This window comes from Camarhynchus parvulus, chromosome 1 (genome assembly GCF_901933205.1).
Source record: "Camarhynchus parvulus chromosome 1, STF_HiC, whole genome shotgun sequence".
Lineage (NCBI taxonomy): Eukaryota > Metazoa > Chordata > Aves > Passeriformes > Thraupidae > Camarhynchus > Camarhynchus parvulus.
The window spans coordinates 53,722,651-53,739,720 of record NC_044571.1 but is presented as its reverse complement, the minus strand read 5'-3'; the positions used below and the strand labels follow the sequence as shown (position 1 = coordinate 53,739,720).

General features: G+C 35.9%; 1 protein-coding gene across 6 annotated transcripts in view; it reads right to left on the bottom strand.

Annotated features, from left to right (window-relative positions):
* The window catches only part of PCDH9 (protocadherin 9), a 670,749-nt gene that overhangs the window by 217,305 nt on the left and 436,374 nt on the right, over positions 1-17,070 (bottom strand). The window contains exon 5 of one of the 6 annotated variants that reach the window (XM_030964871.1): positions 4,154-16,234. The exons of 4 other annotated variants lie outside the window; for them this stretch is intronic. In XM_030964871.1, coding sequence (XP_030820731.1) covers positions 16,227-16,234 — 8 coding nt within the window. In that variant the 3' untranslated portion in view covers positions 4,154-16,226. Of the gene's footprint in view, positions 1-4,153; positions 16,235-17,070 lie in introns of those variants that run through there. One more of the 6 variants, XM_030964951.1, reaches the window with a different exon arrangement.

The following is a 17,070-nucleotide window of genomic DNA, read 5'->3' as shown; positions in this document are numbered from 1 at the left end:
TTGTCAAGATCAAATGTGAAAAATGAAATATTTATCTTTTTTAAATCAAGTTGAAACACTTGAGCCAGAAAGGTTAAAACAAGTTCATGGAACAATCATACAAACAATTTAAGGCCATGATTTATTTAGCAGGTTCAGAGTGATAATGAGCAAAACTGCTAATCAGTGCCCACAGATATTAAATAATAAATTCAATAGATCAAAATGGGTATTTGTAGAGCAGCAAATGTTAAGTCTAATGATTGAATTAATCTTCATGCAGAGAAATTATTGCATGCCAAATTTGTTTACCACATAACATGCTAATGAAGATAAAACTGGTGGGTCTTTACCCTTACAAATTAAGTGCTACTTGGGAAAAGTTGAAAGAGCATCAAGTGGCAAAGTTTTGTAAGAGTCGCATGAAAAGATTGAGCAAACAAGAAAGAGCAAGAGATAAGGTATTTGTTCTATATTACACTTTGAATGGCCGAATATAAATCACTGGATGAGTACATTTTATCAAAGAACCTATTTTGTAAAACAGATCTAGAAATAACCATGGGCTTCATAATTAGCTGATCATTCTGGTGCTCCCTAAACCCACTTTTGTTGGCTAAGGAGGAAAATCTGAGTATATCTGTGCACAAAGGCTGGAAGTTCAGACCTCTGTGCTAATTAATGTGATTGTTTTTTGGGCTTTTTTCTGGTCATCAAAGGTGCTTACAATGATAATTAAGGACATTTTTTCTCAAATGTCTTGCCTAAAAAGAACCTTGCATAAACAAACAGGCAGACAAACAAAAAAAACCTCTAACAATGAAAACCATTGCTTTTTTCTGCTATAAAATTATTCAGTATCTATTATGAGGTACAACCAACTGTTACAGTAGAAAGTGCTATTTTCAAATTGCTCACAGTTTGGCATTTTGATGCACAGATAAATGGCCCAGTTTAACAAACCTTTCACAAGGCAGATTATCAGCAAAGCTGATTCTCAACTACAGAAAGAAGTTTATTTCAAATTATTTATTGAGTGGGTGGCTATATCTTAGTTTGCTGAAGGTTTTTTTTGTTATATTTTTTTTAACTGGACATTTCTCAGCTATTTTTAACTGAGACTTTGCTGACGTATCATCCAGAGACATACACTTGGCTACACTGATCGACCCTTTTTGACTGTGACAGGCCAATTCAAATGATCAAAACTGTTGAATACACTCCATCAAAACAAAACTAGTGCTATTGAGGTAGGCGCTATACCTGTTTAAAGTCACTTACGTGTTCCAGTGAAAAATAGATTTGAATTTTTTCATTAAATAATTAAATTAAATTATTATTGGTGAAAGGCCTAGAAAATAAGTCCTGTGAGGAGTGGCTGAGGGACCTGGGGTTGTTTTACCTGGAGAAGAGGAGGTTCAGGAAAGACCTTACTACGCTCTACAACTGGAGGCTGTAGCCAGATGGGGATCAATCTCTTCTTCCAGCGACAGAACAATAGAGCACCATTTTGAGCTGCACCAGGGGAGGTTTACGCTGGACATTAGGAAGAAAAGAGTCATTGACGGGAAGAGTGAGTGGGCACCAGAGTGGTCTATACAGGGAGGTGGTGGAGTCACCATTCTTGGAGGTGTTTAAGATACTGGACGTGGCACTCAGTGCCATGGTTTAGTTGATGAGGTGGTGCTCAGTCATAGATTGGACTCGATAACCTCAACTGTCTTTCCCAACCTGATTGGTTTTTTGATTCTCTAAAATGATCTAATTATTTAATCTGGCTAAGGCGCAAGATTTGCTAAATTTACTGGAAAAAAACCACACCAAAACAGTACTTTTCCATGTTTTTTCTTAGACTAAATACACTATTCTATGCCTGACTTGTTAAGGAGATTCATTTGCATATCACATATTTTGATTTCACATGCACTGAACAGAATATATAGCACTTCTACAAATTTGAGGAAGTAATACTGCATATGATATAAAAAAGAAAATAAAAACACCAAATCCCTGTTGCTAGCAGAAATGTAGCAATACTCAATACCTTTCAGAGATGAGTTTTAAGTGCTCTCAAGTATTACATCTGGCACCACAACAGTTTACCATCATTGGCTAGTCCAAACATGATACTCCAATTTCATTCCCTCAGCCTAGTTATACAAATTTTAATGGGTAACCAGACAAAAAAGTAGAATACTGCTGTCAGTGTACTGCCAGATTTGTGAGATGTCATATAACTTGTGGCAGAATACAACACTGAGTAGGCTGGCATCTTGTAATAGGCAAACATTTGACAAGACCAAAAAGGAAGGAGGCTGAATTAAGCAATATGGCACTCATCTTTTCCCCTGGTTAAGCACTCTCTTTCTCAATCTGGGTTGTTTTCCAGATTGTTCTGGAACTTCACAGTCTTCTGAGGACAGGCGTTCTTTCGTTCAAGTTTGTTCAGTTGACAGAATGATTCATGGACATTTTTGAGCCATAAATAAAAGAGCTTTCTAACTTTTTAGCAGCACAGAGCTGTTCTAAAATGTTTCAATGTACATGGAAGCGTTACCTATAGCAATGTCAGTTGCACAGCACTCAACTTTTCATTCACAATGCCCATGCTGTCGTGCATAATCTATCCAGCTGGCAGTTTACCTGACACCTTCCAAGCCATTCCTTTCTCTGCTGCCCTAATAACACTCATCTAATTTCTCTCCTTTTCTCTCCCTATACTTGTGAAACAGAGTAGACAATATCAGCAGTCACTTCCGGACGTGATCAACTGAGAAAGGCATTTTATCTTGTCATCAGCCTAAACATGTGGAATTCTAACATACAGTGCCACCAGGGTTTATCCTTTCAAAATTAATAAATAAACAAATAAATACATACAATAATTGAATTAGATTAGACAGAATAGTAGAATATACTTTTTGTCAAACAAGCAAGCAAGGGAGAAATACACACAAAAGGTCACAGAAAATGCTCCTCCGAAAATGAAAGACTGTGGACCATAAGTCTCTTTTGTACTAAAATATCTTCCAAAGCATTAAATTGCTTATTCTTAAGTGGTTCTTTAAATTTTATTGTGCTCTTATGAGGATTTTTTTTTTAAATTATTCATGCACGTTCTTGTGAATCACCCTTTAGCCCAAAAGAGAATAAAGCATGTAAAGCAACTTTTTTTTTTTTTTTCTTAACAGCAAAGTACTTTGTTTTATTAGAAGGCATAACTCATAGGCTATGGATTGAAGTGTGAATAGTGTTTAATTGGGGTTAAAAAATCATAGAATCATATAACCACATAATAGAATATTCTGAGTTGGAGGGAACCCACAATGACCATTCAAATCCAACTCCTGTCCCTGCACATGACAAATCCAAGAATCACACCGTGTCCCTAAGAGCATTGTCCAAATTATTTTTGAGCTCAGACAGGCTTGGTGCTGTGACCACATCCCTGAGGTCTCTGTTCCAGCTTTATGCCATTTGTTTGAGTCCTGTTACTGGTCAAAAGAGTGACAAGATTGGTACCTGCCCCTCTGCTTCTGCTCATGAAGTTGTAATTGCAATGAGGTCTCCCCTCAGTCTCCTCCAGGCTGAACAGACCAAGTGACCTCAGTCACTTCTCAAATGAGGAATTTCCCTGTAGACACTTCCCCATCTTCATGTCCCTAAAGAGACTATTTTAGTTAGATTTCTCAAAGATGAACTGGGCAGTCATCCTATGCCTAACACAGCAATCCAGATATGCAGAAATAGAACATGTGAGCATAGCTAGAATTTCTTGAGAATGTGGCCCTGAGAGTCTGGTAAGACTGCAGAGGGTATTAACAGAACATAATCAGTGATGCATCAGCTTATTTTTAATGATGTTTATGTTTAAAATCAGTCATGCTGTCTCTTTAAATGCCGAAGGGAAGTTGGGTAGACAAAGGTCAGTATCATTAACATCTAGATTGTCTGAATAACTCTGTACCCTAGTGGAAAGTGTTATATCTATGCATGTCTGTATGCATAGATATGCATATATTTATCTATTACAGCTGTCACAGTGACCTATATTCATCTATAACATATGTTACATATTCTCAGTATTCTGCAAAATGTATAATTAATATGTCTCCAAACAGTGTAGCTGCTCATGCAAGAGGGATTCATATTACTAAGTGCCTATTTACATCTGGAAATATATGGTTTCCATTCATAATGAAGTAATAATGAAGGATAAGTATGTGTAGTATATGAAAAATTAATAAATAAATATTAAGACCTGGAGTAATGGCACAAAGCAACTATCTTATACAATTCCTTTCATTTCTTATGAAAAGAAATATATGAACTGTGAAACTATAATTCAAACAACTAATCCATTGTGGTGTGGATGATTATTTTTAAATCATTTAGTTTCTCTTCTGAATGATCCACAGAATCTGCACTTAAATCAGCTGAAAAAGGCAGCAGGGCAGGGAAATTTTTGATTACACTTTTAATTTTACAAACTAACCTACAAATGACTTTAAAATTGCTGGTAACACTACGGTATTACTAACCACCTACACGTTTTTATTGAAAGAGTGTAGCAACAATCCATTAGTTAATGACTATGCTGAGCTTGCCAGATCACATTCACACTCCTAGCCACTGTAAGTGCCAGGGTTTCAAGGGCCTTGGAATAACACCACCAATTAAAACCAGCCTCTTTTGTTAAATTTTTGCAAAACCAATACATTTATAAAAAGAAGAAAACCCCAAAACACTAAAACCGTATTGGCTTCTCCACTGCAAATGAAATCAATTTTGTACGCCTTTGCCGTTACCGCGTAAGTATTTGGAAATATTGAAATATGTTCTTGTATATTTCAAGTACATTTTAAAAAACAATGATTTAACGTGCTTTTACCAATACATTTCTTTCCCTTTAATTCAGTGATTGACTACTGCTCTTTAACAAAAAAGTTTTTTTTAATATTTAGTAAAACATCAAAACTCGCCAATTACTCCATCACACTCACTTGTCAGTTATATATATATTTTACATAAGAAAAAATGAAGGATGTGTAAAGTGATAAACATCACACCATTTGGCTCTTGGATTATAAAATATGCAATTATTATAAAGTTGAGACGCTTTTTGCTTTTTCCTGGTTATTTTAGATGAATGAATCATTTACAACTGATGTTTTTGCTTGATATGAGTATGTCTTCAATAGTTATCTCCATGACACTATTTAACAAATGCAGATATGGAATAGAATAGTTCAGTACAGTAAAGATAAAGTAAAAGAATTAAGTTATTCAATCTTTCTCAATGAACTTAAACACTTTTTTTAGATCTCAAAGACAACACAGATCTAATCTAAAAGAGTACTGATGCATATCACCAAGTGAGCAAAAAGAATCCTTCCCCTAAATGGTAGACACATAGAATTTCATTTCAAGTTTTGTATTGAAAATGACATTTTTGTGCGGTCTTCAGAGTGAAGAACTTAAAAATCACCGTACATATGTTGGGAATATTTGACCATGAAGTACTTAAATGACAGTTCAATAATGCAGATTTGTTTAAAATAATAGGTGAGTTGTTTCATGTAGATAGAAATATATCTTACTAAATAGTAAGATAACATTAACTTGGACAAGTGTACTTCCGACATGAATCTCCTAATCATCTCCACTTGATATACTTGTGATGACCTTTTGGAGTACAAGGATGGGATTCCCTTGGAAGGGAATGAAACAAATTCAGTAATGAATGGGCATTCAGCCCAGGGACCACAGAAGTCTATGCTGCCATGGAGGTATACACAGTAACCTCTGTGTTCTCAGCACCAGTTCTGGATCTTCACATCCAGATCTGTTCCTACTGTGCTGTGTAATACTTCACTGTGGAGCTACAAACACAGACAAATGTACAAAAAAATAAATATAGATATACACAAGAAAATGTTTTTCTGCTTTCTCACAAAGATGTCCAGATGTTACTAAATAATTTTTGTGGGTTTTTTGGTTGATTTTTGTTTGTTAGTTTTGTTTGTGGTTTTTGCTTGTTTGTTTTTTGTGGGTGGATTTTGTGCTGATGTAGCATAGGATTTCTATTGAAAAGCTTTTTGCCAAAGCTGCAAAATTTTCAAACTGTCCTGAACAGTTAAGTATTTATTTATGTCTTTATCTATATTTGATATCAAGATGGGAACAAACTCCAAAGTTTTTAAATGTTTTGGAAAAAGTTTTTTATATATTTTCCTTTTCTTGCCACAGGTAAATATGTCTTAAGTTTAGTTGCTTATGTTGCTACCGTGTCTAGATGGATTCTCTGTAGCACACAGGCCTTCACCTTGCAAGCACGGAATAAAGACATTTAACATGCAATGCACAGTGAAAAAAAGGTAAGTATTCTACTCTTATTTTCCTTCTCCCTACTTATCTTAACATGTATTTATCTGGATTAGTATGAAAGGGGATAAAGCATTATATAAAGAAATTATTCAACTCTTATTCCTATTTCTAGAAGGTTTACTTTCATGGGTTTTAGACTGCAAATATAATTCCTTATTTCTTTCCTCATCTACTTAATTCATCTTTCCTCCTCCTTCTCCTCCTGTTGAAGACAAACAGAGCAAATGCATGTACAAAACCATAAAACATTCCTTGCAAAGGCAAACATTTGAAAGAAAACAGAATATTCATTTTCTACATAATATAATTTTTGAATTTTATTCAGAGAACCTCCCTTCTTATGCATGGATTTCTCCTTAGGAAAAAAAAAAACAAACAAAAAAACCAAACATAAAATCTGAGAAAAAGGAAAAGATAAATCCATAAGATAAGCATAATAAAACGAACACCTAGTTTCTGGACAAGTCTAGGTCAAACCTGAAGACACTTTTGCATAAGATTATTTCTTAAGATAGCACACTTTTTCTTCCAAAAGATTAGATTTCCTTCCCAGAAAGTGAAGCTTACTAAGATACTTGCTTTAAGGAAGGAACTCCTGGAGTCCATTAATGTATCATACATATATTCTTAAAGAGACAGTCAAAATGCATCATCTGCACTTCAAGGCATGCTAATTTTCAAAATGGCATGAGACTTATCATACTTCCCTGTCAATATTTGGTGATTGTTTGGAGGAAGGAAAACTGATTAGAGAACAGAAGTTATTTTACTTTTAGAAATCCTTCATTAGAATTGTGCTTTTAAAAGGTAAGATGTTTTCATTTCAGTTATAGCAAAAAAAAAAAAAAAAAAAGAAGAAAAGGAAGATATGGTATTGGTATTTTTATTTCATTAATACTGTAAAAATGAGGCATAAAAATTAACAATACCCTTCTCCTTTGAAAAATGTTATGTGTAGATAGATAAGAAAAACTGATAAATCTCCCAAAACATATGAGTATTCCCTTAGCAACAAGAACAGCTGAGATTCATCTCGCACAAAAGGTTGGATTTGTGGGAATCAGCTAAATTTAGGTGTCAGTTTAGGTGTCTGAGTTTCCTCTATACACAATGTCAATCCAGTCAATATATTTTGGAAAACTATGCCTCTCACATTAGATGCATCTACTACATATTCATCAAACACAACTCTCTGGGTCTCTAGTCTCAATTATGATAGTTAAGGTCTCCACTGACTACACCTGGATCTCAGACTCTCAGATTCACATCTATCTCCAACACACATCTGAATGAGTCACAGATACATCACGAGGCTACATACATGGCACCTGCACTCACAGCTTTTTGAATAAATCTCGACCTAAACCTCACTTCTACTGTCTAACCATCAGCAATGCCAGGTAAGAAATATCCTGGGGTACCCAGGATGTCAAACAGGAAAGAAGGGAGTGCAATTAACAAGAAGTAGGTATTCAACCAAATGCTGATGTATAACAAGTTTTTGAGTCCTATGCATATAAATTGCAGAGCTAAATTTAATCCAAAAGGTCTTTGTGTGAATTTTGTGTTTGAGCTCCTATTACACTCAAGAGAAATATGGTGAATGGACTCTAGAGTGAAATTTAGCAAACTTGGTATAAGTTCCTAGTTTAAATGAAAGTTTCTGTGCTCAGTAAATTAAAAAGGCAGCTTAGACACTTAGGATAAAGATTTAGATTTTTGCATGTAAGCATCCAAATTCAGAGTATCTAATATGAAGCTGAGTTCATCATTAATTTCTGGAACTAACAGGGTATTACTTGATTGCTTCCTAGAACCTTCATTCATAACCTGTGGTGGGATAAAGGCATTATTTTACAAGATTTACTTGACCCATTTCAGATTTTACCTCAGGAGCTCAACCAGAGAAGCAACAAGTAACCTGGATAGTACCTATTTGGGTTGATTTCTGTACTGTGTATAGTACTACACCTTACCATACATTTACAAGTTGATACTTGATTTACCATAGAGAATACAGATTTTTCTTTCCTTTTTTAGTTCACATCTGTATTGCACAGTCTATGCAAGACAAATTTAATAATTTATAGGATTTCAGAATCATATAATGATTAACTTGGAAGGGAAGTCCAGAGAGGATTTAGTCACACCTTCCTGCCCAACTCAGGGAGTTAACATGACTCAGTTGGAGAAATGTCTTGTTTGATTTCTAAAATATCCATGAAGATTCCACAATCTCTCTGGGAAACTTGATGCAGAGTTCTATTGTTCCGATAGCAAGAAAATGCAGTGGGGTGTTTTTTCTTTTTTTGTTTAAAGAAAATGTCTCTCTATTTCAGTTTGTGCCCAAGTGTCCCTTCTTTGATTTGGTACACTACTGAGAAAAGTCTGTCTCTCTCTCTACTCTCCTTCCTGCACCACATCAGGTATTTGCACACATTAATTAGATCCTTCCTAAGCCTTTCCTCTCTCCAGGATGAACAGTCACAGTTCTCTCAGCACCTCCCCATGTGACAGATGCTCTAATACCTTAATAATCTTTGTGGCCCTTTTCTGGACTCAGTCCATATTTCCATTTCCCTTCCATACTGGAAAAACCAGCACTGGACTTGGCACTTCCAACTGTGTCTGACCAGTGAGGAGTAGAAAGAAAGGAACTTTCCCATCAGCTTGCTGGCAGCACTTTTTCTAGTGCAGTTCAGGAGACTGATTTCTTTTCTTCAAGGGTGTCTTTCTGGCTCATGGCTAATTTGCTATCCACCAGGACTCCCAGTTCTCTCACTGCAAAACTGTTTTCTAGTTGTCAGGCCCAAGTCTGTGTGGTTGCAATGAGGTTATTCTTCCTCATTGTTATATAAATTATTCCTCTCATTGCAGCCACCAACAATTCTAATTCTACTTAAAATTTGTAACCATTTAAAGGCTGAAATTAACAATCCCATGCTAAATTCAACACCTTATTCTCACAATCTTTTTTTTTGTCAACTTGCCTTTGGGAATAGGAGTTGCACTACTAAGACTCTATTAGTAAAAGAACATGTAACATTGGTAAATTAGTTGTAGTTTCAAGGTAACAAGGAGTCACAGCTGTCACAACAGTAACTTCCTATTGTTGTGACTGAAGTCACAACAATAACTTCCACTGAATTTCAGAAACAGCAACCTCAAAATAATCAAACACATATTTCTACCATAATCACACCATCACACTTTTAAAAGGTGAATTGTGTCAAACACAGTTAGGTGATAGAGCACCTAGAATGCTAAAAAAATCTTTCAAATATATTTCATGATGATTAAAGATATATGTGTTCAGTCATGCTTTTGACTTTAATTTCTCATGGAAGGTCCTTAAACAGTAGAAAAATCTGTTGCTGTTCTATTGCTAAAAAGTATTGTTAAACATCATGTTCATGAGGCAGCAAAAAACCCCCACTCAGATCAAAACAATGACTGATAAAGAAAAAAAAATGATTTTAAAACTCTGCAATATAGAAGACTTATGTTTTATTTTTCTTATTCTGAATATATATATATTACTGGACATACATTGGACCAGTACTAACATACAGAGAGGAAAAAAGTGCTTAAGAACAAAATGTTGCAACATTCAAAATACTACCACTAATTAACCTGTATAATTCAGATTCAAGAAGACTTGAGCACTCCATTTGAAATATGGATACTAAAAACCTCTTTTATCAAATAAAAGTCTGATTCAGTTGAAGTCAGTAAGCAATGTAGTATTATTTCCTCTGTCACTGAAGATCATTAAATCAAGAAATCATTCTGTAACTGTATGCTGTAGATACCAGCAGAAGACACATGCTTTTTTTTAGGTTATTGGCTAGAATTTCTGATTTGTATTGTGCAGGATGCTGTACTAGTCAAAAAAGTCCCTTGGGCCTCAAAATATACTTGCACTTCTGGAAGTCAGACTTCAGATTGACAAAGGGTGGTACAGTCACACAGACAAGAGGTAGAAACTGAAAATAAATGCTTTCAGACTGAGAATACAATACCAGCTTTAATATTCTGGTGGGTTAACCTTAGCTGCTGCCAGGTGCTCACCAAACTGCTCTATCACTCCCCCTTCTCAGCAAGATGGGAAGAAAATGAGATGAAAAAGCTCATGGGTTGAGATAAGGACAGGGAGATCACTCACTAGTTACCATCACTGGCAGAACTGACTCAGCCTGGGGAAGATAAATTTAATTTATCATCAACTAAAACTGGAGTAGGATTGTGAGAAACAAGAAAAACAAAACCAAAAACAATTTTCCCACTACTCAACCCTTTCTTATTCCCAGGATCAAATTCATTTGATGCCACTAAGTGGTGTTAAGGGATATGAAAGGAGTTGCAGTTGGCAAGTAAAACTTTGTATTTGCTGCTCCTTCCTCATCATACTCTTACCCTGGCCAACATGGGGTCCTTTCCCAGCAACACACGGGTCCCTTCCACAGTGTGTGAGCCTCCGAGACAAGACTGCTCCAGAGGGGACTCCTCAGGGGCCACAGTTCCTGCTCCTGCACGTGCCCTTTGTGGACTGCAACTTCCTTCAGGGAGGGCACACCTACCTGTTTCAGGGTGGGCTCCTCCACGGGCTTCTGGGGGCACCACCTTCCCCACAAGATGAAAGGGAAGCTATTTGGTGTCTGAAGCATGCTCTCTACCTCCTTCATCATGGACCTTAGTGTCTGCAGGTTTGTTTCTCTCACATTTTTCTTACTCCTTCCACCCAGATGCTGCGCAGCTTTGGGCAGCAATGCATCTGGTTTAGAACCACTGAGAATTAGCTCTGTCAAACAAGGGAGAAGCCCCTGGTGTCTTCTCAAAGAGGCACCCTCTGCAGCCCCCTATCCACAACCTTGCCATGTAAATCCATATAAAACATGTAATCAAACACCAGTGGAAATAAATCACTGGAATATTTTAAAACCTCAATTTGATTTAAGGAAAGTTGTGTGAAACACTAAGCATTGTGCTATAGTAGAGGTTTGACTGGATAATGGTATCACTTTGAAACTTAAAAAAGTCTGTGAATGTCTGTAGTAGATCTGGGCTTGCTGTGATATGAAGAAAAGCCTTGTGAGCAGAAAATACTTACAGGAGAAAAATTACTCTTAATTCCTTAAGTCCCTTGTTTTAACCTGGCAAAAGTATCTGAGGTTTTAAACTGTCCTTGGTATCATCAGTAATGGCAGCCAAAGGCACCAGCTTTCATCTCATGTGCAAGCTTCCCCTTCCTTTAATCCTCCAACCTTTGTCATAGTCCCCCTGCCCCATGTGGCCTTTTCATCTCACTGCTGAGGACCTGCACGTGCTCTTCTCAAGCAGCAGCAGCTAGGAAGTTTTGGAAGGTTATCCGCTCCTCTTGGAGAAGCAATGAGACAAGTTCCCCTCCTACAGCTCATTCAGTGGTTATGGCCTCCTGATTTACACTCCAATTAGCTTTGGTGTGCGGAGGAAAAGAGAGTAGAATAGGAACAGATGTAGCACAGTGGCTTTTCTGAACCAAGAGAATTTTTAAATCCTCACTGCAATGAGGCATCAAAGAGATGTAAAGAGATAGCAATCTCCTTATGCCTCTCAGATTTTATTTATCTTTTTAAAGTCATAAGTGCACAGGCTAAGATTGAATTCAGACTTCAGACTATTTTATAGCTCTTCTGTAGGCTAATTCAACAACCTGACTCCAGTTTTTCTTACTCCTGCTTGCCTGTAGCTAAATGTGACAGTGTTAGTTTCTGTGTGAGGTATGAACTCGTGTTTAATGAAATAGAGGATGTGACTCAAAGGCAAATGTTCCTATTTTAGTTCTCATAGTCTCATATTATGAAAACACAAGAATAACTATGGATGGCAAATTATCTAGATCTAGGCATTAATACAGTAGCATTTCTTTCTACACCTTAGGCTGTTTAGCTATGGACCACTCCAGTATTGCCAAAGAAGAAACTTTGGAGGCAGCAAAATGAAAGACAGGATTAAGCAGAGGGTATGCCCTCAAGGTTAAACCATCATCACCCACCGGGTGTAATGATAGTGACACTGTAAAACCAAAGCTCTCTGCAGCAGAGGCTTAGCTTCTCCACATGGGACACTATCATATGACCAAGTGTAATACAAGGCAGTCTTGCCATTACTCTGAACTTTAATCATAATTAAGCCACTGCCGCAGAGATATTCCTACTTATTACTGGAATTAGAGTACCATTTAACACCCCTGACATTACTTGACTAAACTGCCATAGTAATAGGTTTATTAAAAAGTGTGAACTCAGGTATTTATCAGCCAAATTTAACCACACAGTTTTTATTGCACTGGAAATAAAAAAGCTATCCACAAACATTATTACTGAAAGACAGCATTATAACATTACTTCCAAGAATATGGAATTGCTTTGGAAGTAACACAGGACATAATAGAATGTTCTATTTAATTTTGCTAAATAAAAACATGATCTTGAAACTGGTGGGTGTGTTACAATTTTTGCTACAGCTCCATGTTTTTATGAAGCTTTTACTTTGTTGATATATATTGATACTACTTATTAATGAAGTGTAGAAATTAGGCAAACATTTACTTAGCTTCGTAAACATGTATCAGAAGACATAAATATTATATTTCTGTCTGGTTTTAAACTGTTGGAATTATTGCATAGATTCATCCACAGTGTGCAGTAGGCTTTCTCCCTAGAGCAGTTCTAACACTCCACTAAATATATGCTATTGCTCTTTATCTCTTTGAACAAAAATGAATCACATCCACAGCTTGCAGCTATCAAAATGTGATTTATCAAGCATTTTCATGAAAATGCATTTTTCCCCTCTCTTACACTAGGAGGCACATTTTTACTTCGTACAGTTCTATTGCACAGCTCTGCTGCATACAACTCTTAGATACATTAACAATTCCAGGCCAAATTTAAGTCCCTGACAACCTTTACTAAACCACAGTGAAAGAAGAATTCCTCACTAATCAAGTGTTTTTTCACACTGATGAAAACCACACTTATAGCAATGAGAAGTAACAGTGTGCACCCAACACCTGGAGAACAAAAGCCCAGGAGTTTTTTTAGTAGTACCTGAAAAAATAATTCACATTAAAATACATCAGAGAGCTGTACATTTTTAATACAACTGATGATAAAGATGTTTGTGTTAAAAGTACACTTCCTGATATGCACATTTAAAACCATTAGAAAGCAGGAATTTTGGCAATGAAAGATGTTTTAATGTAGTATAGGTAAATTCAATTTTACATAGGCCTTTTATTTTTTTACATTCTAAAGAAACTGGAATGTTTTCTAAATTCTTATCTGATATGCTAAAAGGTAAAGAACTTGTATCAGATGACAGATCTTTGGAATATATTCCTTTTTAAAGGAATCAAGTGTATCAAGCTGCAAATGAGACAAAGATGAGCTATAAGGAATTGCAATTGACAGGTTAACATCAAACTCCTCTGACCATCAATAATACCGATCAATTAACAATAGGAAAATGCAAAATATATCTTATCAAAATGAATACAACCCTCAAAATAAAAGACCTAAATAATGAAGACAGGTTTCAGTAATGCAAACCAAACTTGGACTTCCATCTCATTATGAAAGACTTCATGTTTCTATCTTGTTGCCTTTCTCTCATAGCTACAGTGACAGCATGTGGCTGACAATGCTAATATTTGGCTTTTCTCTTCATTCCAGTTTCACCCGGTGTGAGAGATTTCTGTTTTCAGATTAGCTGGATGAATGTACTCTCACTGTGTGTGTTTATTTCATTAAATCATGTAATTGTAGTTCTTGTGTCTGTAGAAGCTAATGACTGAAAGTAAATATGGCAGTAAAGTTTCTCATACTTTTGTGTAAAAAGTTAGCAAGACTTTTACCACATTTCTGTCCCTATTTCAGGTTTTGAAGACCTGAGCCTTGGTCACTCTTCAAATATAATTAAAATAGGACATTATTTTCAGAAACAATGGCTGTATTTTTATTCACGTAACTTCGCAGTGTACAGTAATAACCCACACAATTCACTGAACATTAAAGTCATTAAGCAAAATTGCTCTCAGCATGAGGCAAGGACTTTACTACCAAGATTAACATCACATTCTCATGAGCTGAAGCAAAGTTTTACTTTGAATGAACTTTCATAAAAATACAGTTGAACAAATCTGTGTTTTTGATGTAGATGTCATTTGCAAACATTCCCAAAAACACTGTTCTTTCTCTTCAACTGAAGCATTTGAAATAAAAATATTGTTATGCAACACTTATCATCCAGAACTGCTAGCAGTACATGTATATGATAATACTACAACTCTCCACACTAGGGCTTTATTCCTTACTTCATAGTTGTATCTTTCACCTTAGCATGTCCCAAGTATTTTCATAACCAGCAATCCCTTAAACAGCCCCTGAAACAAAACTACCTCTACAGTTAAATACAACTAGGGAACATTTCACTGCAATAGAACTAGAAATTCAGCTTAGGAATGTCAAGGAATACAATGTTCAAATGACACTACGTATTTTAACCATGAACACATGTAAATACCCACCAAGTAACTTTGGCCAATACCAGACAGGAATTTTCTCTTCTGAAAATTTTCACAGGATCTTCATTAACCATAAACTGCTTTAAACCTTATTTCACATCCCATTAAAACTTGTGCCTACAGTAGCAAAATAACTTTTAATACAGTGCTTAGGCAATAGCTTGATACTGAATACAATATACAAGTTAAAGCCATCTAATGAACAACATGACTCCCATCCTGGCCTGGATTTTGCCAGAAAAATTTCTGTCACAGTACTGACCATATAATTCCTCTCTTAGTTTGTGAGATTTGATGAGATACAGAGTGTACTGTTTCAATATCTGGTAAAAGCAAAAAAAAGACTATACTTCAACACTTCACTAATATTTAGTATAGCTTGATGGTTAGATTTTCATAAATTTGACACAAATTTAGCATCTCTAAGGCTAAATTAGGTGTAACCGCAAACATATTAAAACTTTTCATATAGCTTTTAAGAACACTTACTCATTCTGACTAATCTTCTATTAATGTCTATATTAGGCATGAATAGATGATCATGATTAATATACTGTGTTTACACAATGTGCTTAACACAAAATTTCCAAAACTGCACTTTTAATAACTTGCTGTAAGTTTACTAAGCCAGTTTTTTCCTAACTCTCCTGGAGGACTTTTATGCTGCCTTTTGAAGGGATGTACAATTCAGAGTCTGTGAAGCCAATGCGACAGTGCCAACATGCAACGCTGCCTAAAAAACTCCTCTCTGATGTTGTTAAATCTTTCACAAGTCTCATACGTGGTCAGAGAATTAACCAGATAATTCCACTTAAGCTCCTCGCTTTTTAAGCGGAAATACATTCTTGCTCCAGAGGCAATCCATTCATAGTTGCTATTCTTTTATCATTCTTTGTATTTGTACAGATTAAGGGTTTAACATCATAGTTCCAAACACATTTCTGTTTTGATAAAGAGAAGCAAATGCAGGTGTCATATCCAGGGGAGGAGAAGAGAAAAAAAAAAAAAGTAGAAGGAAAATAGAGGAAAAGAAACCAGAATGCAACTCTCAGTAAAACATTTCAAATTGTTTCTTTGTAGAGTTTCATCCAACACAACCTCCTCTTGGTCTTCCTATATACATATCAGAAAAATATTTCCAAAGTCAATATTCCACAGTTCATGTTGTCATCTGCCATGATGTAAATGTCATCATTCAGATCCAGCTCTGCCCAAATGAGGAGATGGACCTTAACATTGTTCATCAGATCCCAAGGCCACCTTCTCTCCTGGTTTGTACAGGCCCAGTGACAACTTAATCATCTATACAAAAGGGAGAAATGCCAAAGACAGAAACTATTTCTTATTTCTATACTCCTGGGATGCACGAGGACTCAGGTTCAATTACCTTCCAAGAGCACAGATAGATTTTTAACCTTTGTTTCACATTATAGACAAAAACCAAGAAACTTAAGAGAAGTGCTACTTCCCCCTCTCTGTTTTCAGTATGTCTGAGTCTCCACATTCCACATTGCAATGTCAAAATACTAATCACCCTATTGGTTAAGATCTTGCTTCAGTTTTTAACACTCTCACAAAAACACAGCAATAATGTAAATGTATTATAGAGGAGGACAGAAGAGAAAGGCAGAAGTTCCCAAATCAAATAGTTAATCCTTAATATTTGTATGAAAACCTGTATCTGACAGTTCCAATACATCATGCCACTCCAAGTTACCAAAGAAACCCTGTGATTCTTAATGTTAGAACAGGGAATTTTAAGACTGTTAAGAAATTTGGGTTCTTTCAATTTTTCAGTGCTTCACCGATTTACTGACTTCTTTGTTACTCTAAAAGACAGTGCAACCTCCATGTCCTTGAACTTAAATTGATATTTAGAATGACTTTCCTAAAACAGTCTAAAGCTAAATGGCTACAGCACTGCAAACATCAGGAAAAACTTTCTACCTTGTAGGACATCCTTCTCCCCTGCTGGTATTACTTACTGTGCGATTAGTACAAAGCCATTTATTCTACTGGATATACTTTTCTTTCCACAGTCAAATTACAACATGAGGCACCTCAGGCAAACTACATTATTTCCAAACAATCCTTTTGAGCTAATATGAACAAACATTCATGCACGTGCTTAAAAACAT